This window comes from Sylvia atricapilla, chromosome 3, assembly GCF_009819655.1.
Source record: "Sylvia atricapilla isolate bSylAtr1 chromosome 3, bSylAtr1.pri, whole genome shotgun sequence".
Taxonomy (NCBI): Eukaryota; Metazoa; Chordata; class Aves; order Passeriformes; family Sylviidae; genus Sylvia; species Sylvia atricapilla.
This window is the reverse complement of record NC_089142.1, coordinates 53152541-53175876: the sequence shown is the minus strand read 5'-3', so window position 1 is coordinate 53175876 and position 23336 is coordinate 53152541. Positions and strand designations below refer to the sequence as shown.

Here is a 23336-nt window from a genome sequence, read left to right as displayed (position 1 = left end):
CTACAGATGCCTGAGCTTGCTATAGCAACAGCCATCATTACCATATTTTAACCTTTCATTGAAGATTCAAGAGAAAGTAAGAAACCCCCCCACACTACCCTAGAAGCATTTAAAATGAGTGGCTTTCTTTTCAGCATGACAAGTTTCTCTCATTTTACTGCCGTGAATTGTTTCTTCTTTTTTAATGAGGAAAGGCCTCGGCTTGACAGGCTTTTGGGCCATATTTCAAATATCAACAGTGGCTTTTCTTGGTGTGAGTAAAAATAGGAAGCTAGAAGGTCCATTGCAACCACTGAATTGGAATAACTGGTGCTACTCTAATGTCTCCTCCTATGTCCCTGACACCAAAAATGAAATGGAGGCATGCAGGAACAGGAACAGCAACAACCACAAAAAATTCAGCAGCAAAATCAGAAAAGGCAGAGTCTCTTATGTGCTGATAGCTGCATGTAACTCATGGCTGGAGAAGGACAGAAACAACATGGTCCAGCCACCTGGAAAGCTGAAAATGAGTGCTGTTGTCAGGCTGTTTCAGGAGGTTGCTTTCTGGACTAGAACTGCACACAAGAGCCAGAAGGAATGATCTCAGCTGACTCAGTTTTTGTGCTTATTAAATAGGACCCAAAAAAAGGAAAAGCAGAAGAGAGAAATGCAGTAAGGAATGAAAAAGCTACACAGCTGTGTTTTCCTGTTCTCATGAACCTCAACTCAGTTGAAGTGGTTTTGTATGGACAAAAAAATTTTCTTTATTTTCAATTAGTACCAATTTTTTAAAACCAATTGTATGAAACACATTAAGGCACAATGTTTTTCTTTATTTTTTTACCTCAGTTGTGCTGAGTTGCAGGTTGCCTCATTTGAAATCTAGAGAGACTGCTACAAATGAAAAACACCGTGTGTGACACCAGTGCATCTTCATTAATCCTTTTGTACTGTTTTTCTAGGGCATTTCTCTAGAGCTGTTATGCCACTATTTGAAGCAGATTTTGCAGCCTTGGGTATATTGCAGGGAGGAACCCAATCCATGACTGTAGTTCCGTGTTCTCGGTAGTTTTCAAAGTTGCCTTCCTAAGTAACTTTCAATGCAGATTTGGGGGCATCATTTACCTTGCTAATTTTCATGGTTAGATAATTTTTTAGCTTCCTGCTGTTTTCACTTTTCTCTAATATGAAAAGCAAAGGTTTTTTTCCAGGTTGCTATCAATGATGATTACAGCAAGAAGAGTCAAGAGGGGGCAAATAAATAGTGTGCTGCTCTAAGACCTGCAAATCTTAGCTTTGACTCAGGCAGGACTTCAAAGAGCCTGTCTCAAAGCAGTTGTAGGCTCAGAGACCCTTAGGGCAGGGAAGACTGTGATGATTAGCTAGATGTTCTAGATGTTCTTCTTGCTCCGAACAAGCCCTACCATTCCCCCACAGGGCAGATTCAAACATGTTTTTAGAGTCGGCAGAGCTGGGAATGCAGCCCACTGGTGCAGTCTGGCACACTGGCATATTGCCATTAAATATTAATTAAATTATTAATTAACTTCCCACAGACCTGCAGCTCTGCTACGTGAGTCACAGGGCACATCCTTTGGAAAGTCCTTCCCCAAGAGGAAAGTATCTCTTCTGCTATGTCTGCCAGACCAGGATATGACACAGGAGGCACCATGGTTGTAACAACAATGGAGATACTCTAGGAAATTTTTTGATGGAGTCACAGTTAATACTGACTAAATGAGCTCTTTTTGCCCAGTGTAGGTTAAATATTTCCCTAAACTGCATAAGCTATACCAGTAAAAGAAAAATTTACTGGTAAGGGTTTCACATACTTAAGCAAAGTTGCTGGCATAGCTGTGTTGGAGTCATATATTAGCTTTATTTTTGTGGTTTTATCTTTGGATTGCTGTGTAATTGTACTGACGAACCATTTTACGGTACAGACAAGTCCTAACTCGCAGGCATTAATTTGACTCAAGGGCTCATTCACCTGTACTCCCTGTGCAATTTAAAAATCCAAATATAAAATTTCCCATTTCACCCTGTCATTTTGTTTTGTTTTCAGAGACATCTGAAGGAAAACAATTCTGAAATTAGCTGGAAACTAGTAGGAAGCTGTGTCCTTCACACATCAAGACTGACCACAACTGTAAGAAAAAGCTGCTCATGAAAGTGTCCTTCTTGACTCATGAAGAGCACACAAGGCTGTAATTTAGCTATAATAATCCCCTGCAAAACGAAACTGCTTACTTGTCCTAAATAAGAAGTCAAACCAGCTAATGTCTTGTGACCCTTTGAAGGGGGAAAGCTCTTCTGTACATATTTATTAGTGAATTCAGAGAACGATGCCAAGTCCAATCCTTCATTCTTATTGCACCTGAAATTCCGGTTATTTCCTGAACCCCTGTAGGGCATATGCAAAAGGAACATCCCTTACTGAAAGCTGCATGGTTGCTTCCTTTGGGTTTTGGGTTTTTTGTTTGTGTTTGTTTTGGGGGGTTTGTTTTGTTTTGTTTTGGGTTTTTTCTGTTTGTTTGTTGGTTTGGTTGGTTTTCTGGGGTTTTTTTTTTGAGAAGGAAAGGGTAATAAAGAATTGCCTAAGGTGGGAATTCATTTCTTTAGCCAGTCTTATGTGCTTCAGGTTAAGGCTTAAAACTGGAAATTACCAGATTCTGCCACTTTTTCACATGAGAAAAAAAGCACAAGTAGTACCATTGCACAACATGTAATTTGCCCTGGAAAGCAAAGCCACTCCTCTCACAAGGCCCAGGAGTGCCTAAATTGTGTAGCATTGCCATCTCCACAACCACTTGTACAGCAAATATCTAGAATCACACTAAAGCTATTATATTCAGCAATTTGCTAAAAATGCAGCCACAAATGGTAGACAGAAGCTGAATCTGAAGGATTAGTGTCCATGACATCCCTATCCACCTAGGATAGGTTCATAACCCTCCAGCAGTGATTTGACTTTCAAAGAAAACTATCAAGAACTGATATATAAACACACAGTTTTATGCCAGGGGGTTCCAGAGTCAACAGCATCTTGATCAAAGTGGCATATCCAGAAATCAGCAGGGTGGAGAAATGGAATGTGTTTAGAAAGTATCGATATACCCTATTTTTAGTTATACTGAGGAGTTAGAAAGCATAGACTCCAAAAATGCTTAGTATATTTTAAAGCAAAAGTCTTTTCAAGCAGACAGGAAAGCGTCTTCAGCCTTGCCTATTAAAATTCTACTGAATGATTAATTTTCACTAGTGCAAATTAATTTAGGATTTCTTAATATTGTCTCATATTAATTTATTCAAGATAAATGTTCATCCTCATTAAAATCAGTTACAATTTAAGTATTGAGAATCACTCAGAGTACTTTGATTCCATGCATATGTAGCATACAGTGTTTTGCATATCACTGGTTAATATGGCTTGCAGGTGTGTACAAAAGTGGTTGCCACATCACTTGTAGGTATTTTAAATACATATTAAGCATTTAAAAAAAATCGGTATGTCTCTTTTGGCAGCTCAAAACAACCTCATTTGTTTCAGCAGTCTGGTATTTGAATAAAATAATTTCTTTTTTGTATTTTACTGATTCTTTTTCTCTTTTTTTTTTTTTTTACATTTCTACTGAATATGATGTTGTCATCTGCTGGATTTCTGAAAGGTGTATGTTACGACCATGATTTCCTTCAGTAAAGTACCAGCTTTCCTTGGAAGAAAGGAGGAGAGGAAAGCAAACAGCCTTCTGGGCTGCAGTGGCAGGATGTGCCAGCAGGTAGAGGGAGGTGACTTCTCTCTGCTCAGCACTGATGAGGCCACATCTGGACTATTGTGTCAGTTCTGGGCTCCCTGGTTCAAGAAAGATGCAGACATACTGCAGTGAGTCCTACAAAAGCCCGTGAGCATGGTTGAGGATGTGGAGAGTCTGACAAATAAGGAGAGGCTGAGATAGCCTAGACAAAACAAGGTATCCTGGAGGTTCTATAAGTTTAAGGATGGGTGTAAACAAAGTGAGATGCAGTAACTCTCCCAACAAACCTAAGTTTCTTTCAGATATTCTACATCAACATTTGGGCTCTCTTGGGGGAAAACCCCAAAGGTTTATCAGCCCTTCCCGGAAATTCTTGCCTTTAAGATGATTCCAAAGATGCAATTTCTCTTCTTTGCAGAGATCCTCTCATGTAAGGAGACAGATTCTGTCACCCTTGTCATGTGATGCAATTGTGTCTTGTGTATTCAGCCTCGCTGAGTTGAATGAGTTTCATTCTTCTCAGCAAGGGTGGCAATTTTATGAACTCTAAATATATTAATAGCAGAGATGTCTCCCACATCTTTTCCTCAGGCACTTGAGCCAACATCATGTCCTATGACAGAAATGGGAACTATCTTGGCTGTTGAGTTTACATGATACAGCAGGACAATGCCATTTGCATTCAGTTCTGGATGGAAGAGAGAACATGGTGTTGTCTAGTGCTGTGAAGAAAGGATGTCCAGTCTTGGTGGGGAAAGAGGGGAGGAAGGAGACATGAAGTAAAATCCTGATAAAAGGTTTGTGTTCAATATTAAGGACTTAATAAGTATTGTGATTCCCTTATGGCATATAGATGACCACAGTGATTTCATGTTTGCTAATACATGTTTGACAAAGCTATAATATCATGGCAATCCTTGAGGGACATGGTTATCACTCCCAGACACTGATGCTCAAGATGACTGCATTCAGGAAGTGAAAGCCATTTTTAGCTGAACACAGACCACAATTGCTATGCCTGAAGAGAATACAAGTGTATTTAAATAATAAGATATTTGCTTTGCAAAAGATTGGCATAAGCTTTTGCACAGACTTGTTAGCTTAAAGGCTTATCTCTTTTAATGCTAAGAAGTCTTTCCAGTGTGTTCTCACTGAGGGCCTGATCAGAAGCAGCTGCTTCCACAGCACTCCATGTGTGCATAAGCCCTTAGTGAGACAGATTTTTCTGTTTGGATGATCAACATGCACATTTTTTTATATATCCAGCCTTTGTGCCTGGGAAGATAAGAAGAATCTTCTCCCTGCATTCTTCTTTAAACACCAAAACTCTTTTGTTTAAACGACACATGTCACAGGAACACTTATCTACCACAATGCTCCCAATAAGAAACCACTGTTTATTCTTGCTGTCTCTTCACTTAACACATATGCTATCTTTCCTGCCTCTTCTAAGACTGTCCAAGTGTTTTCTTTACATTTTTAGACTTTCATGCACCTTTACCATGTAAACTTTCGGCTTCCTGACACCATGTTAAAACTGATAGTCTCTGAAGAGAATGTTCTCTTGCTTCTACTTCATATATCAGTGGCAGGTTTTGCTGTTTGTTTTTAAATTTTCCTCCCTTGTTTTCTTAATGTATCTGTATGCTGGGAGTGTATGCTCATGCTTTACAATAATAGATTTCTTTGATGAACTTACTCTGTACCTCTGCTTGGGTTTTTGTCTTTTCTGAGATAACCTTTCACAGCTCTTTCTCTGGGACTGATAAACCATGTGGGCCTGATGTAAGTGCAGACTGCCAGCTGCTGGCAGGCTGAGTAAGAAAAGAGACTACCCTGCCTTTGCCTTGCTTTTGCTGCTCTTGCCCCAGTCCACTGCTGCCAGCTTGGTCCAGTGGCACGAGGGTACCAGGGTGGATAGCTCAGTCTGACCATTTTCACTTTCTTAAGTAACTTAAAATTCCTCATATTTGTTAACATTTGGGTGTATGTGGAAACAGTTGCATGGTGTCTCAAGGGGCTGATTCCACCAGGATCTAAGAAATGCCTGTACATCCATGTGCCTTATCCCCATGTCCTCTGTTGACATTGTCCCTGTGGTTCTTGATGCAGTAGTGCTGGCAGCCAGAAGCTCAGGCCAGTCTCAGAAAGCAGTAACTCTTCTCGGGGCATCCTCAGATGTTATGATCTTCCTTTCTTGCACATGCACCACTATTTTGTAATTCCTCTGGTCTTCATGATGCAGAGGAAAGATCTAAGCGGGGCTCAGGATTGCCCCACATGGGGCACTGCAGCTACTTTGTCACCAAAAAGAGTCTTCTCCTCTGTTTCAGTTGCCTGCTTTCTTAGGTTCAGTGATCTCATCTGTTAGTATTTTGGGACCTAATGTCACACAAAAGGAGAGGTAGAAAGATCTTTTCTGTCTGAATTACTTTACTAGTCCAGAAGGTTGGTTTATACTGCCACTATCTGTCGACCTTACCTGCTGCAGCCCTTTCCTGCAAACACACACAAAAACAGTTCATGCAAATTTTCCCACAGCTTCAAACAATTTGCAGAAGGAAGTGAGAGACGTTAAGGATTTTATCTCATTGCTCTTTCTGTCCTGGAGAGTTTGATTAGGCATGAATCAGTTAAAAACCATTTTTAAATTCTCATGTTTTTCTAGCCATGTTCTAAGTAGGTATAAATGTCTTCTAACAAATCTTTACATGATTCTGCCTCCATTCCTCATCCTGTGAACCCCATTTTGAGCCACTGTCAATGCTTTCCAACTGAGCAGCCCTTTCCAGCTGGTGCAGTTTGGCAGGCCCAGGCTGCCCTACACCCTCCTAGGGATCCTTGGCAGCCCCTGCCTGCAGCAGTTCGTGCCATGCACATTGTTCCTAAAACACCTCATGGCCATTGTCTCTCATTGTAAAAAAAGAGAATTAAATACAAAATGAGCTTAGACTCAGATCCTCAAGCATATTCATATTTTTTAATTATATCAAAACGGGTGAGGCAACGTGCTCCGACTGGGGTGACTGGGGTGAGGTTAGGGTGACAGAGATGTAAGAGGTCATCATCTTGAATCTCACTGCCTTTGGTAGCAGGAACTGAAGGTCCACAGCCTCCAACACCCTGCTGTGAGGGGCAGGCAAAATGCCTCGGTCAGAAAAAATAACTGAACAATTTGAGTTTGGGAAATGTAGAGGGTTTTTAATGTTGTGCACAACAGTTAGAGTACTTACATGGGGTTAGTTTTGATTTCTATCTGTCAGAGTTCAAATCTACATCTGCTTCCCAGAAAAACCTCCTATCTGCCACATTAGAGGTTGCCTTGGGCAAGAATGCCAGGTGTGGTTTTTCCCACCAGAAAAAAAAAGGTACTTTATTATTCATTAGAGAGCATAGGCTGGAAAGAACGCTCAATTCTCCACAGACTAGGGATAATAGGGAAGGGAAAACCTGGAAATCCAATTCCTACTTGAAAGAAAAGAGATTTTGTCATCTTTGCTAATGACTTCCTTGGGTGTTTGCCCGGTAAGCTCAATGTCTTGATGTCTAAGGCTAAAGTGCCTGCTGACATCTGTCTGCCGTTCTGTGAAGACACAGGTACCTTTCCAAGAGAAGGACAAGGCTGCTATTCCCCTTATTGAAGGGTAGGTGGAGAGGCCAGCCCTTACATATTTATGTAATGTAAGTTTAGGAGAGTAATTGGTAAGGCATAGCACCATGCCCAGTTGCAAATACGTGGACAAGGACAAGAACATCACCCCAGAAATGTGATCACTTCTGTAGCAAAGGCACTGAAAACTGCACAGCCCTCAGAAATAAGGACCTGACCTGTCTGAAATGAGTTGTGGAGAGGTGAGTGCACAATATTCAGCACTATTGTCCAAGTTTTGAGGATGGACAGGCTCTTTTCTGTTGTGTTTTTGTTTTCCCAAGTTCTTCCTTTACCACATGCCACATTCAATTTCTAAACTTCCCTTCTTTACTCCCAAACATTGTTTGTTCCAATCCCCTTAGGCTTGATATTTGCAAGCATGTACAGAAGCTTAACCCCCTGGCTTTCCAAAGTCAGCTGTGGCTTTGCTTTTTTTAAACATCACCCCTGTCAAATAGGAACTAGCCCTACTTAATGCCAGGCAGTCCTAGGTAGAGAGACCACATGTGTAAAAGGCATGAGAACCGAGCAGCAAACCCCAGACTAATGCTGAGCAGGAAAATCCGTCATGCGTTGTGAGTCCTTCTCGCTGGGCAAACCCCTGCTTAGGTAGTGTTCAGCTTTTGTCACCTCTTATTAACAAGCAGGATCCTTCAGTGTTCTCCCATTCCTCTCCAAAGACATCCTACCACACCTCTACAGCTTTCTATTGATGTTTTTCTCTCTGTTTAATTTTTGATACTGAGAAGATTTCCTGGAAGTAGGCATCTATTCTATTTCAAGATTACTGTCTACTTGTAAGAATCCCCCATTCCAAATTTTGTCTAAACTGTTATACATTCCTCAGCTTCCATAAAGCAATCACGGGCGAATTTCTAAAGTCTTTATCTGACTGGTTGTCTTGTTGGATTAGGACAAAATGTATGAAATACATAAATGCTTGATTCTGTATTAAGAAAGATCACTCTTTTTCAAAATTCTGAACTATTTCCTAATGTTTCATAAATTCAGGTAAGGACTTATTTGCTTTTCAAAAATTCATTTTATAAATACTCCCTCAAGTGCAGCAGTTTGCAGTTTAGAAGTTTGCGTAAATGGCTCTTTTTGTTTTCTCAAAGCACACCTTAAGTTAAATCTAAATTAACCACATAAAAGGTCAAAAAAAATTTCAAACTTTTCTGGAGCACAACTAACTTAATATTTTAGCAGCTGGCAGCTGTGGTGATTACTTTTGGATTATATCTAAAGTCTGCTGGAATCTAATTAGTGTGATCTATGAACCAGGTAATTAAGGTAAAAACTCCCACATTTTCTTACACCTCATTAATGTATTTCCTTTGAAAATTGTTAGCTAATGATGGTACATTAAGTGTTTATCCATTAAATGACAATGAATAATTAACACTTTTTTGTCCTGGGACATTAAAGGACAGAATGCTGTTTAACTGCTCAATGTGACGATAATTATTTTTAATTTACAGTGCAAATATCATGCAAGTTTGGGAAGAAAGGACAAATCAAACTGAGGAAATGGAATGGAAAGAAATAATTTTCTTCTCATAGAATTGCAGAAGGGTTTGGATTGGAAGGGACCTTAAAGGTCATCTTGTCACAAGCCTTCTGCTGTAGGCAAAGACATCTTTCATTCATTTCCTTCTTTCCCAAAAAATGTAAAGCCCTGTGTGCATGCAGGACCCCTGACCCACCTCCCCACAACCTCTGTTTTCAACTTATATCTGATTCCAAATGTGTTATCAGCCTGAAGACTGGGATCAACACGTGGGTCTGAGTGTTCCAGGCACTGGGAGTACAGCCTTGCAAATAAATCTCTTCCTCAGTAATCAAATCCAACATATGACACACTGCAACAAGTGGATTAGGCATGGAGGAATGGAAAAGCAACCTGTGGTTACACAGGGTACATAATCACATAAATCGATATATGGATCCAAGTTTTCTGGAAGTAAATGAAATGAATCAAATACAAGAAATCTCTGTTGTCATGTAAAAGCTGGTATGGAGTAAGGTAATTTGCTTTAGGACTGCTCCGGACTGGCTCTGCTCTGCCACGTGAGGCTTTTACTTGTTGCAAAGCAGCGTAGCGAGGGAATCTACCTGTACCCAAGTATTTAATTTGAAAAACCTGAAATCTTCCAGTTTGATTGTAGCTGCTCTGTGAAATAACAATTTTGCTGGGAAACAGCATTTTGGATCAGAACTTCAAACAAAATTTCTCATGATCATCAAGGACCTGAGTAATTGCATATCTAGTGAAATCCCTGCCTACAAGGGGGAAAAAAACCCAGTCTGAAACAATATATTTTGCCTGTTTTTAATTTTGTTTCCAATTATGATACGTTATTTATAAAGTTACAAAAAGTAGTAAAGATTGTTCTGTGAGGCTTTTTATTTATAAGGAATTGAGGAAAACAAATGAGATAATTAGGAAAATTAAGGCTGAAAATATCGATTCCATATGAGACAGAGACACGCATGGCTACTCAGGAAATCCTGCTGTAGGAAATTACCAAGACCAGATTACCAGACAAATATCTGCAAAAAGATTAAATCAATTAAATTAATTCCATGTTGGAATCGCTCTTTCTCAAGAACCTGGGAACTTTCAAATCCTCTCCTTCCAAATAATTCTAAATTCCTACTAGGTCAAGTAGTTCGATGTCCTGGCTGGAAGCCAAGCTTTCAATCAGTTTTCGGCCGATTTTTCTTCCTGCTTCGGTGGACATAGCCTTTTGCCAGACCTTCAGCAGCAATCCTCCTTGGAAAGAAACACAACATGACATTGTCAAATTAGCATGGAGCGCCTGCAGCTTGCGGAGTACCAGGGACAGAGCGCGCGTCTGCCAACGAGCGCTCTACGCTCTCCTGGGGACAGCGAAATGGAGACAAAGCTGGAGCTTGCCCATGGGGTGATCATTGCCTACAAATGTGTAGGGAGACGCAGACCATTCATTCAGCTCAGGATCCTTTGTATTGACAGACAACGGGGTTGTTCCCTTGTCACCAGTGTGGCAGGTGGAAATGATTGAAGGCTTATGGGAAGGTCTATGTCTGCTCTGGCGCACAGCTTCCTTGCTTGTGGAGCAGTAGCCTGCGAGTTATAATCAGGCCTGTCTTCGTTTACTCTCTAAAACAAAGAGTGTTCACTTGCTGCCAGCTAGGACCTCAAGCTACAGACACAAACGATCCTAATGCTTTCGTCCAGGTGATAAGCAGTGGCTCTCTAGGAAGTGTGGCTTCGCTAACCCAGCCTAGCCTTAGCACCAGTTAGCAGGGTAGTCACTGCTTTACTCTTCACTCCACTCAGTGCTCATCTTTAGAGTGGATGGAGGGGAAATATGAGGCTAAAATTGTCTAGTGGAAAATGAAGAAGAATTTATTCTCCTCCTGTTCTGCCTTTGTGTTTCAGTGAAAGGCAGAGTGCAAAAAAAGTTGATTTGACAGTGAGAAGAGTAGAAAAGCTTTAGAAGCAGCACAACACTCTCTCAATACAGTTTCTGCTGGACTAGCAGGGGCAACTAAACAAAAACAAAAAGTAATCAAACTTGGAATCAAGAAATCAAGTCTCACTCTGGGTTGGACAGGATCCTGTCCTAGGAGGTAGTAAGGCCTTCTATCTGCTGTTGAGGTTAGCAGTACCAGTAGAGAACCCTGTATCTCACAGGATGTATTTAAAAGCATCTACAAAACCAGTGTATGTTGTCACCTGGTTTTGTAGCACTAAAGAAGGGTCTTTCAGATCTCTGCTCAGGCTGTGGATTTAGATGCAGTAAAATTTATTTTAAAGTTCCTTATTCTGATCCGCAAACCAGTTACCAGCCTGAATTAGCTGGCATTTAATTCTCAGCTGAATTCAAAGCTCGTCCCTTAGAGCAAAGTCAGGGAAAACTCTCCCCTGCAAAGCAAAGGATTTCAGCTATGGATTTCAGCTAGAGCTGCACCTGCATGAAACTTAATCCTTCTCTTTCCTTCCATTTATGATGTTCAACCTCCATACATCCTTCCCTCTCTCTCTGCAGTGCTGTCCTCAGCTGATGTGCTGCCCTCGTGCTCTCCTCCCTCCCTCCTTGTCCTGCTTTTCCTTGCTGTGTTCCTCTCTCTTCCTGGAGGTATGTCAAAACACCCTAAACTGACTGCCAGGTAGGAGATAAATCTGTTCAGACCCTTATTCAGAGTCCAAAGAATAATGCTACGTGAAAAATGTGAAGGAAGCACTCTGTGATGGGAGGATGCTCTTTTGTAGCACTGAATAGCTTTATGTCACTTTTTTTTTCAACTTTAAATGCAACTGGTGAGAGAATTTTCAGTGAAATGTGCAGATAGAAGAAGAGGATCACAAATGCCATTGCTGGGCATGTTAATTTTTCAGAGTAGTTTTACATTCTATTTTTATTTAAAGATTCAAAATAATTTTGCTTCATAAAGGTCAAACAAAAATAGCCAACCCAGCAGTACATATGAACGAGCTGAATCCTCAGGAGAGTGTAATTCCGTATCGCACCACTGGATGGTGATGCAAGATTTATTTTGGTGAATACAGCAAAGCCAGCGTTCTGTAAAGATACAGTATTGCTGGGACAGATCTGTTAAATCAAAGACTGAGATAAAACCAAAAACTGAAAGCAGAACACTTGTGGACATAAAAGCTGTTGCTCATGATGATTTACTTTGTTGTTGTTGTTGTTGAACTGGTCTAATAATTTAATTTACCCCTTTAATGGTTTCAGATTCAATTGGTGAAACACAAAAAATGTTTCTGTTTTTAAAGTTCCTGTGAAAACTGGGAAAAGAAAGACTAAGGTCATTTGTTCCCAAAATGCTTTTTTCTCACTGAATTCTCTCATATTGTCAGTGTTATCCCACCAGCATTTGCTGTCTGGTGTGTTGTTTGCTTATGGTCGTGTTTTTAACTGTTTTACCATTAGTCTCTAAGATGTGTTTATATCAAACATTCACTGTATTCATATGGAGAAAGATGTATATAAAGACGAATATAGAGAGAACAAGATACTAAATATCTATGGGCAACAGACATCTGTAGGTCAGGCTCATACCTGTTAATTTATTTCCTTTGTGAAGAGCCCTCAGTGACACCAGGACATTATTTTGCTCTGGACTGAAGTCACTTATGGATGGGAGGACATCCCCTTCAACAAGCATCCTCTGAGGCAGGAAAATCTGGAAGCTGTTTGTGGTCAGTAAGTCTGTACTGAAGTGTGTGGCAGCAATGAAATCTACACCATTAGCCCAGTCTTCACCAAAATTTGCTTCTGGTTTAGAGAGATATTTTAACCTGAAAGAGAAGAAAATATAAAATGCAGCAGATAATTGCACTTTCCTGTAGAATACACTGGTTGATGATTTATCCCAAAGGTTTTTGTTCAATATAAAATCCTGACTGGCCTCAGTGCCGCAGTTACTTAAGTACTTTATATCTAATTTCTCCTGGCAATTCTACCTCTACCCAGATTAAACACAGCTCCTGAATCAGGCCCTGGCTCCCAGAGGGGAACTAGCATCTCATTTTAAGACCAGAGCCTGACTGGTCATTGTGGTTTGAGCAGCCATCTCTCACTGGTCATCCCACACTCTGAGGGAGTGGAAGGAAGAGCAGACTCCAAAGAGTTGATGCCTAAGGTACCAAGTTGACGCCCAAGGCTCCTGCAGACTTTGTTAGGATACCCTCCTTCCAAAGAGCTGTGGAGGCGGAAAGATCCTCCATGAACACTGCTCTATTCCCCTTACCTGTCCCGGAATTTGGGGAGTGCATAAGCAATGGAGCTGGTGTGTGCCTTCCACATGAGGCCAAGGGCATCATCCAGTTTGAAGGAGGAGAGGCTGGTAGAGCTCACAGCTTTGTGTTCTGTAGATAATAGATACTGCAGCAACAGGGAGCAAAAAGGGCAAAGAATGAGAGAGGAGGTTTAAACCCATTTTTTTTTTTTTTTTAATATATAAGCACATACCTCAAAATATAATAAGTGTGACAGCTAAAGGAAATTTCATTTGAATAGTTTATGCTTGTTGCTGTTCTTCGACTTCAATATTGCAAAGGTTTTATCCACATAATTTTGGTATTTGGTTACAAAATTTCAGTGGACTTTTGTATCTGAATGCCATAGAAGATTCAGTACCGAAACAGGGGACTCCTTGAAAACCTGTCTATACTATTTTGACCACAACTTTCTGAAGATTTTCAGAAAAATAAGAAAATTATTCTTGCTATCATTATGGCTATTTGAGGACTAGATATTTTGCAATAACTTCTGAAATATAATGCATGGGAAAAATTAACTTATGAAGATAAATCCAGTCTTACTCTTAAACCATTTACCTTCACTCACAAGTGGGACTTACAGTTTAACATTTTTCATCATCATCAATTATCTGACTACCAATAAAAAGTGCTGACTGCAGTAGTCTACCTATAAAAATAGCTATTAACTCTATGAAGTAAGAAATATTGTCATCTTTGGGATTAAAGAATAGGTGAGTGAAAAGGAAAAAGAATATCTACTTGCATACATAGGTGTCCTTCTGAATGTTGTTTCAGCATTTTCAAGTTTTTAGATGTTCAAAGAAATAAATGAGACTTTTAAAAGGCCACTTCTTAAAGGCAGTGTTCCATCTCACAGGCTTATTTTGCATTGCTAACATAAGCAGTATTGGAAGAATGCAAATACAGTTGAATACAAAACAGTGTCTTAGAACAGAGACCAAAATACAGAACTGTCTCAAAGGAAGAAAAAAACTCCATAACTCGTAAAATTCCTGTCCTACTTATCACCGACTCACTGTAAGTTATGCTTTCCATTTTTCCTTCCTGTTTTTATATGAAGCTGGTATTGAAACAAACTAAGCTCTCTGAATTTTAAGAATGACAGTAATAATCGTTTTTAAAGCTAATATTTTGGAATAATTTCTAAAAATATATTTCAAAAGTCTATTTACTTCAAAAAAGGCCTTCCAGTCATCCATGAGCTCGGGTATGCGAGACCAGCAGTCTTTAACGCTGTAACAGAAGTCACCTTTTTGCTCCTCTGGTGGCAATATTTCTATCTCATATGGCAGCTGCCCAAAGAGGCCAGCCTCCACTGCCCCCAGAAAGGGTATAATAGCCAGATAGTAATTCATACCTGTAACAATAATTAAAAGGCAGGAGGTGTTAATGACAAGCAAATGAAAAATCCCCATGTAAGAAAATGAACTTTCTCCCACACCAAATGCAACTGTTTCAAATTGCCACAAATACAACGATGACACTTGTATTGATTTAGATATGTAGATTTAGATTTGAAGTGTTCGTTTATGCATTGTTCTTTAAGAGCCTTGTATGAGCTTACACTGTGCTTTACTTTCCAGGAAAGAAAAAAAAAACAAAAAAAAAAACAAAAAAAAAAAAAAAAAAAAAAAAAAAAAAAAAAAAAAAAACAACACTAATGGAAAAAAGTTAGATCTTTGCAGGCTGTCATGGACAGGACAAGAATAGTCTCTCAAACATTAATTGCAAACTAAGTATAGAAAGACTAAGGGATATTCCACAAGTACTGTTGTCATTAAAAACCCATCTTCTATGTATCCTAGACCTATGAGAAAGGAAAATGTGATATTTTACTGGAAAATAATGATTTTGCTTCTAAAAAATATTTCACTCACTGAAAATTGCTTGGATATTACCTCAGTTTATCTGTTTAGATTTATTTTATGATGATGGCTTTCCATAAGTCAGAGCAGTCAGATCCAGGATGTAGGAAACTCAGGCTCATTTCTCACTGATGCCAAATCTTGTCCCTAGTGAGAGTGCCCATAGGGCTATTTGATATTCCTCTCTTGAAAGGAGAAATTAAAGTTCTCCTCTTAATTGTATCCCCTTTGTAGAAATGAAGCTTAATTGTTTTGGGTGAAGAAAAGCCTGGGGATCAGTTATTCTCCCTCTTGGATGGGTTTCAGCATAACAGCTCCCTCTGAGCTGTTATGCTGAAAAGTCATTTGCTCATATTTGGTCTCAGGGCCAGAGACTGTGCTTCTGTCTTGTACAAAGTCCCAGCCCTGAGGACCAAAATCATCAAAACCCAAACACCTTCCTAATGTGTCTTCCTAATGGGAAGCCATTATGGGAGAAGATCACGAAACCAAGCTCAGGAAGAAGGAGCCTCTCTGTTGGCTTCATTCAGCAGGGACTGGGTCTGCACACCTTAGGAGCAGAAATACTGAGGGAACTTGGTATATTGCTCTAAGCATGAGATAAAAAAAAAAAAAGATGGAGCGGCATGGAGGTGCTGTGGTCATGGTCTGTCAAAATCTGCAGATAGGAAACAAAGAATGGGGCAACACAGTGATGTTGTGGTTATGCTCCACTGAAAACATGCAGCTAGCAGGAGCTAAGCCAAAGGACTGAACCAGATGGTAACCAGAAGCTGGCCTTTGCTTTTGTAGCTCAAAAATGCATCTTGCTTTTCATACTCTACATATACTAATGATTCAAGCACCACATCAACATGAAATGTCACCAACTGATATTTTACTTTTTCTCTTCCCTCAAAGGAAGTAATATAAATATAGCTAAAGTGGGGAGGGAGGTCAGAGAAGGCTCCATCATAACTTCTGGGATCAGTCAACAGGTTGAACCTGTCTTCTCCCACACAAGGATGCCTATTGGGTAAGAACCTCATTCTCTGCAAGCTAAATTATTATCTCTAGCTAGCTTTAATTGGTGATTAGAATTAGTAGATATATTGCTTAAAATTCATTTTTGCAATCAGCTACTACCAGCAGCAATCTCTGAACCTTAACCTGTCACAATGTTCCACTATCAGTGTGCTTGTTAATAAAGTGTGTTATTCAGTAGACTTTAGTGTGAGTCCTTCAAGGGCTAAGAGAGGAGTGGCCAGCAGCAGATAACATAGTTGACAAAACGGGAAATATCTATTAACTTCAAGCAGGAACACTGTTGGTGTGTGACCCTACCCAGGTTGGTCAAACCATGCCCAGATAGAGTGGACTGTTTGGTGGGGTCCCCATAATGAGGCACTGACAGGCTGGTCAGAAACAAGGGTTTCTGCTTCCCTGGGGATGCTGGTTGAAGAAATGTAAAAGATTAAATACATATATAAAGAGAAACCCCTTGTCTCATGTGACATACCTCCTGAATGTGGACCTGGTTGGGAATTCAGGAGGAAATGTACGGCCAGTCAGAAGAGCAAAGGAAAACTCTCAAGTGATGAGAAGAAACTGTTTCACTGAGAGTCATCGCTGAATTGGCTCTCTCTTCTGGTTCACTGTTTCCATGAGAATATTGAAACCTTGATCTCACATCACAAAGTGTTTACATTCTTTTAAGTATGCTTGCCTATATTATATATTTGCTATACTATATATGATATACAATATGTCATATATGATATATGATATGTGATGTATCATATATCATATATCATATCATATATCATATATCAATCATATACACACATTATATATTGGCTTGGGTGACTTGAGGGCAGAAAACAATGCAGGACAGGACTATGCTGAATATTATTCTGTGCAAAAAAGACTGATGTTCTTAAGCAGGTAGTATCACATACACCCGAGATATATTAAATGTGAGTTTCTGGTTTAAACTCATTCCTGGTTTCTTATGACTATTTGTGCCAGAGAGGGCTGCTCTGAAGGCCAGCTGAAAGAATTCATTTCGTCAGAACACTAAGAGACATTTCTGTGCAGTCTCAAGGACTTTGCATATCCTTGCTGCAATACGGTAAATCAAAGCTTGAGTTTGTACATTTTCTGGAGGCAACAAAATGGATATCAATCAAACATGCAATATTTAGAAGTAAATGAAGAGCAGGAATTCAAACCCTGAGAAAGTAAAGGTGGTGGTTTCTATTCCAGGAAGGTCCCCTTCTTGCAAAGGGCTCTGCAGGGACTCTTGTTACTTAATGCTGTGTGGGACACCATCCCCACAGAGCACCTGGTGCTATCCAAACACAGAGAGGGAAAACCAAAGCTGGAATGAGTATCACAGTCAGTTTTACCCCAGATTTACATTTTAAATTTTATCTATGCTTATGCCTTTGTTCACTTGAAGATATATACATTTAACTGCTGATTCACAGCCAGAAGCTTAATCCAAATGGCCACCAAAGGAAAAACGTTCCTGTGGCAGGGAAGAGACAAAGCCCCTTGCTCAAATCTGCCAACAGGTCTGGGGAAAAGGGGAACTTACAACAGGATATCAGGGAAGCTGAGGGAGCAAGGGACACAAGTGATGGAGAGAAAATGAACCAAGGATGGTATAAGAACCACAGATTCCTGCTTGACATTTTCTCACAAAGTTTTAGTTTGAAATGCAAGCATCTAAACTAAAGAAATTCTCTCTGGACTAATTGTAAACTGCAAATATTTACAAATATCTACAAATATATATCTGTCATAGTGTTTCCCATACATTTTCACATAAATATTTGCAGTGTAAATATTTTTAAGGCTGCAAACTTGTTCTGGTTTTTTTTTTTTTTTTCTCCTTTCTCAAGTAAGTATTCAAAATCAATTAACTTTCATTTACCCACTCACAGTTAGGTGTCTTGCTGGAAGTTTGTGATGAAAAGTTACATAGCACTGAAATTATAATGTAGTAGAGAAGTCTAAGGGGAAGAAATGTTTTGAGATGGCCTTCTAGGACATTAATTTATTTTGGAGAGGAACAGTGTGACAGTATATACTTACAGGACCACCAGCTTCTTACAGATTGGCACAGGAACTCTCCATTTTCATAGCCACAGGAAGTCCCACCAGAATGATCTGCTAACCTACCTGAATGAATCAAATAAAATAATACAACAAATATGTCTCAAACTTTTCCCATAAGAAATCCCACTGAGAAGAAAAAATATAAAAGAATAAAGCATGCAGATTTTGGTTAGAGAAGCAAAACAATTACTGTTGCTTCGCTTCATAAGCTACTTTTCCTAGAGTAGTTGAGTTTCTCGGTGTATAGTAATTTGATTGTGTTTTACAGTTTGAGTTATCCCTCACTGTAAATGTATTCCGTGAATTTATTGAACTGTTTGAAATCGGAACTTCACAGTATTTTTACCGAGATATAAATAAACATTCACATACAGACATGAACACATGCATAGCTGAAGCATCATTTCTAATAGATGTAAGGCTGCTAGGTCAGGAGAGCTGCTTAATGAGCAAAATAGCACAAACTAAATGTGCTATTAATTGTCTCACCTAATTGGGTTGTGTGATACAGAATCACTTCCAGTTTAATCATGCAGACAAATGCAGCCTTACTGTGAATGTAAGCATGCAAACATTGTTGTAATTAATTAGCAAAGTTTGGAAGCATCTGTGTTGTAGAAAACATGCAAGACATTTCACAATTATTCATGACAGAATATTTTACTTGAAGCACGTGGCATGAAGAAATAGCCTAAGTCCATAAAGAACACCATATGTGTACATTAAGTGTTGTCATGCAGAGAGTCAGAAGGTCTGCTCTAAGTGCACGACACGCAATTACCATGGCCTTGTGCAATGACTTGAGCTATTCCAGAAGCTTCCAAATTCTGCCCTGCAGAGCACTTGCTCTCTGACAAGTCAGCTGAATAATGGCAGTATCATTTCTGTCAGATTAGAACTGAACCGCATTACCAAACCAAATTTTCTGATACTTTTACTCAAGGAGAAGAGACGATCATGAACAATGTGCATACAAATTATCCTAATTATTCTCCCTAGCTGACTGGGCAGAGCTTGTGCTTTGGGGCATACTAGTTACTCAAACCTGTATCTTTCAGTAGCCAAGCACAGAGAACATGAACTTGCAGTGATGAGAATTGCAGTTCAACCCGTTTTTTTAAATTAGGATTATATTTTTTAATATTTGAAAAAAGAATCCATTTTTCAAGATTTTACTTCAACAGAGACTGTCAAAAAACAGGCAGCAATAGATCACTGGTGTGCAAAGGTTATGAATGGGAAGGATAAAAGCTAGAGAAGAAAAAGAAGACAAAATGTTGCAAAAGAATTGTACACGAAGTTTACCAAATATTGTTAGCCTTGGTGTTTCAAGAAAATGAAGATTTCCCAGGCAGTGTCGGTGATAATTACACGATATGTAGAAACTGGAGCTGGAAGCATTAACTGCACTTACAAGTCTCCACACCATTTTTGTTGTCTCTTCTCCCTCCTATTCCCTGTGCCTAGCAACAGGGATTGTTATTTCAGCCTTCAGGTCTACCCAAGCTAATCTGCATTGACTGTATTGACGCCCAGCTGTGTTATTGCACATATTGGTAACTGTGTGCAACCTCATCAGCAAGATTTCTACACTACTTTTTTTTGGTGAAAATGTTGTTACTGAAAGTGCTAAATGTAGTTATTCTCATCTTGCTGATGAAGAACTCCTAGCACATCCACCACTTAGCTGTAGAATTCCTTTAGCAACAGTTATCACTAAACTCTCCTTCAGGTGTTCCTTTACCAAATTTGTAGTTCCTTTGTCTTGTAAAGTATCATTTAAAAAATTTCATTCTAAGCTTTGCTTTTACAAAGGGAATAAATATATTTCTGAACTTTGGGAAAAAACCCAACATTTATATAATGAAAGAAGATCTCAAATTAGCCTGACACAATCTAGCTTTGATTCTCATAACCTGTGCTTTATCTCTTTTTCTATCTAGTTCCATGTCATTAAATATTCTTTCCTCTGTACTTATTCTAATGTCTTGTTTACTGCTGATATAAGATGAATAAATATGTCCTTATCTCCCTTTTTCTTCTTAAATACAATCACAACCTTTCCTGCTTTTCAGACATACAATACCACATGAATCTTTCTTAAAGTTCTTGATCCTGGATTTCTACTTCTGTATGTGAAATGGAGGTAGAGACTATCCTGTTTCCTCAGTTTCTGTAGGTAGGACTCTCAGTTTAGCTCCACCTCCCAAGAGACAATTTCTGATTCTACAATCTCATTCCTAACAGCCGTGCTGTCTCAAGATCCTTGTCTCTGCTGAAGATTTAGGCAAATTACTGATTTCATTTTATGTCTCTGAGTGGACTACTGCCAATCTTTATACCATCCTAATTAAGTCATAGCTTTACTTGTTCTTTATGGTTTATGAAAAACCATATGCATAAAAATATTCACTCAGTAACATAACTTTCAGGACCAGACATAACTGTTAATTCTACAAATTTTGTAATATTTTCAAAGTTCTGTTGCCTTGCACCATGAACGCAAATTCTGCTTTTGTTTGCCCAAGATTATTATGGTGATATACAAATGCTTCAGTCATTCCTCACTAATCTATCTCACTGCCTGCCTGGATTAAGTTTAGCCCTTTGCTAACCTTACTACTGTGTACACCAGAATTATGTCATTCTTTGTCCCTTAACCATTTATCCTTCAACTTCTCATATATTTTTTACTGTAAAACAACTTCCAGGTATGTGAAATTTCTCCTTTTAATACTTTTTAACTTTCTGATCATGTACATTTAAAAATATATCTCCTTTGTCTAGGTGTCAGTCCTATGACTCTTTAGCAGGTGACAGTACATCTTTACCTATCTATGCAACCAGGGGTAAATCTTCCCCTCACAAACTATGTCCCTTGTCTCTGTTTGGAAATTGTCACTACAACAAGGCACATCCTCACTTCGTGGATGGGGCCATACTCCACAACTCCTCCTTTCCAGCAGGTCACCACTCAACTGTAGCTGCTGCATCCAGTCATCTTTGCCTCTGCCACACATTGGGTCAGTCCTCCTGCTCTACCAGCCATCCTTTTCATCTGCTCTTCTTTTTGTATACATAAAGAAGGAAAAGAGGAAAAACCTTGCCTAAACTCCAGCCAAATTCTTTTTGTTGCTATCTCTTGCCAGCTAGTTTCCCACTTGGATTTTGCTTACTATCTTGTTTTCCTCATTTTCACTTAGAAGTAAATTTCCCATTAGATGTGACTAAATGCTGGCAGCCTTCCTTCACCACCAGCTGCAGGACCTCCGTCTTCTCTCAAACCTACAGTGTCACCCAAACCACCACCGCATGTAACTACAGGTTATATCCAATAAAGAAAACAACAGGCAGACAGATGCATTTGTTTAGCCCTTCTTACCATCAGGCATGGATTTCTGAAAATCTCATTGACTCTTATTTCCTTCTCCCCCCACCCCGTTTTCTGGCTGCTAGAACAAAGCAAGCCAACTCTGGCTCTGAATGGAAAGCTACAAGCAAGAATGCTGTGTGTGAAGCAGTCTGTGAGAGAAGGGTTCTTTGATAAAGCCCCTGATAAGATACTGCAGCCTCAGCCCTAAGGGACCTTTCACATGTGTTTCTGTGTCTGCACCCCTGGAAGGGACAAGAAGCAAACCAGAATGACTGCGCTACACAATAACCAGCTTTTTTCTGATAAATCCTCAGAACCTGGACATAATTTAAAACAAAATAAAACCAAATAACTAAACAAATCCCGCAAAAAAGGCAAACAAAGAAAACCCCAACAAACAGAAAAAATTATTTTTGTAAAAATTATTTAGAAAATAAGGAGGCTACTTCTAAATTGACCATGAAGAATAAAGGGAAATAAGTTCTCAGAGGGAGATGTGGACTTTCAAATACCTGTCATAGAAATAAAAATCAAACCACCTCTAGAAGCTTGTAACATTAACAAAAAAAAAAAAAAAGCCTATTAGTTGACAATTTAAGAACAGCACTGTAGAATGTATGCCCTGAAATCTGTCTACATAAACTGAAGCAGCTGGGAATGCCTTTCCAAAGATTTTTGGTTAGCTGAAATATTGCCCATCTATGCCACAAATCTGGATTCTGATCTCTTCCTATAAGGAATTTTAATAGGTATTGCTCAGCAAGGTGCTCACTCAGCATTTCTTTTTCAAATTGGCAGCTTTGACAAACTTTACACCGTCTGAGGCTATACTGGGCTTGTGAGGCAGAAACCTCAGAAAGCAAGCCTCTAAGCAGGTCTGGCAAAAATTTGCTAATCCAGCATTTTAAGGAAATAATTCATACCTGTACGAAATTGCCACCCATGCTGCAATGGTAATCCCCAGAGAATATTGCCACTGTTTTGGGGTCCAAAGGCACCAAAATATTTGGCTGAAGCGTTTAGCAAGTTCTTATACACTCCCAGTCGATCTTGATAGTTCCAAGCATTGATGACAATTTTGTTGTCCTTTACTGGGAAATCCAGCAGGTTTTCAGGGGCCAGCTCCCACAGAGGGGGATAGACATCTTCTCCAGTGGCATCGTTTTCACTCTGGGCTGTGGCAGTCACAGGGCTCAGGGCAACAGCCACCACAAGAAGAGCGTGTATGCCAAAGTGGGGCCACATTGTGGAGGTTTGTGACCAGGTGTTTGTGGCTGCAGGGCTTTTATCGGGAAAGGAGAGGGCTGGGCAAAAAGGCTGACTCAGAGGCACAAGTCTTTGTCTCCCTTCCCTCTTCCCGGCCATGACCTGGATCGGGAGTCACCAGACTAGCGACGGTGAGCAACGCTCTGTCCTCTCTGTGGGATCTAGGGGGCACCAGCAGTTGTTTAAGAGGAATCAATCTAATCAGAAAATGTCTAAATCTGTGCTGTCCATGACATACGTGCACACTTCCAAATGGCTGAGGTGCCACAATACTGACTGTGCAGCTGCGCTATCACACTGCCTGCGTTTCTTACTAGCTGTCAGCTTCCCTGTCCCAGCCCAGTTTTGGGAAAGAGAAGGGGCAGCAGTGGCAGAGATCTCACCTCAACACACCCACAGGCTGTGGCTGAGGTATTCTGAGGAGGGCTCCAGGCATTGACAAAAAAGCAGCAGTGTCATGCTGCTGCTGGTTCTGCCATTGTCAGCTTTGTCTTTTGGCCTTGGGACAATGCCTGCAGCCTTCAGGCCATGAGGGTGCTGGAGG

At 39.8% G+C, this 23336-nt stretch overlaps 1 protein-coding gene across 1 annotated transcript; it reads right to left on the bottom strand.

Annotated features, from left to right (window-relative positions):
* Nucleotides 1-9720: 9720 nt before the first annotated feature.
* Nucleotides 9721-22784, bottom strand: C3H6orf58 (chromosome 3 C6orf58 homolog). The gene is made up of 6 exons (XM_066314337.1): nucleotides 22450-22784; nucleotides 18130-18216; nucleotides 14359-14543; nucleotides 13153-13286; nucleotides 12462-12700; nucleotides 9721-10165 (listed from the first exon to the last, which is right to left on the bottom strand). Exons 1-6 carry the CDS (start codon nucleotides 22769-22771, stop codon nucleotides 10038-10040), a joined length of 1095 nt encoding a protein of 364 aa, XP_066170434.1. The 5' UTR covers nucleotides 22772-22784; the 3' UTR covers nucleotides 9721-10037.
* Between the last annotated feature and the right edge of the window lie 552 nt (nucleotides 22785-23336).

Coding starts and splice junctions, on each gene's coding strand:
- C3H6orf58 (XM_066314337.1), bottom strand. CDS start 22,771: ATGTGGCCCCACTTTGGCATACACGCTCTTCTTGTGGTGGCTGTTGCC. Junction 14,544..18,129: donor TGTAAGAAGCTGGTGGTCCT/GTAAGTATATAC, acceptor TTATTGTTACAG/GTATGAATTACTATCTGGCT. Junction 13,287..14,358: donor ACTGGAAGGCCTTTTTTGAA/GTAAATAGACTT, acceptor CTGTTGCTGCAG/TATCTATTATCTACAGAACA.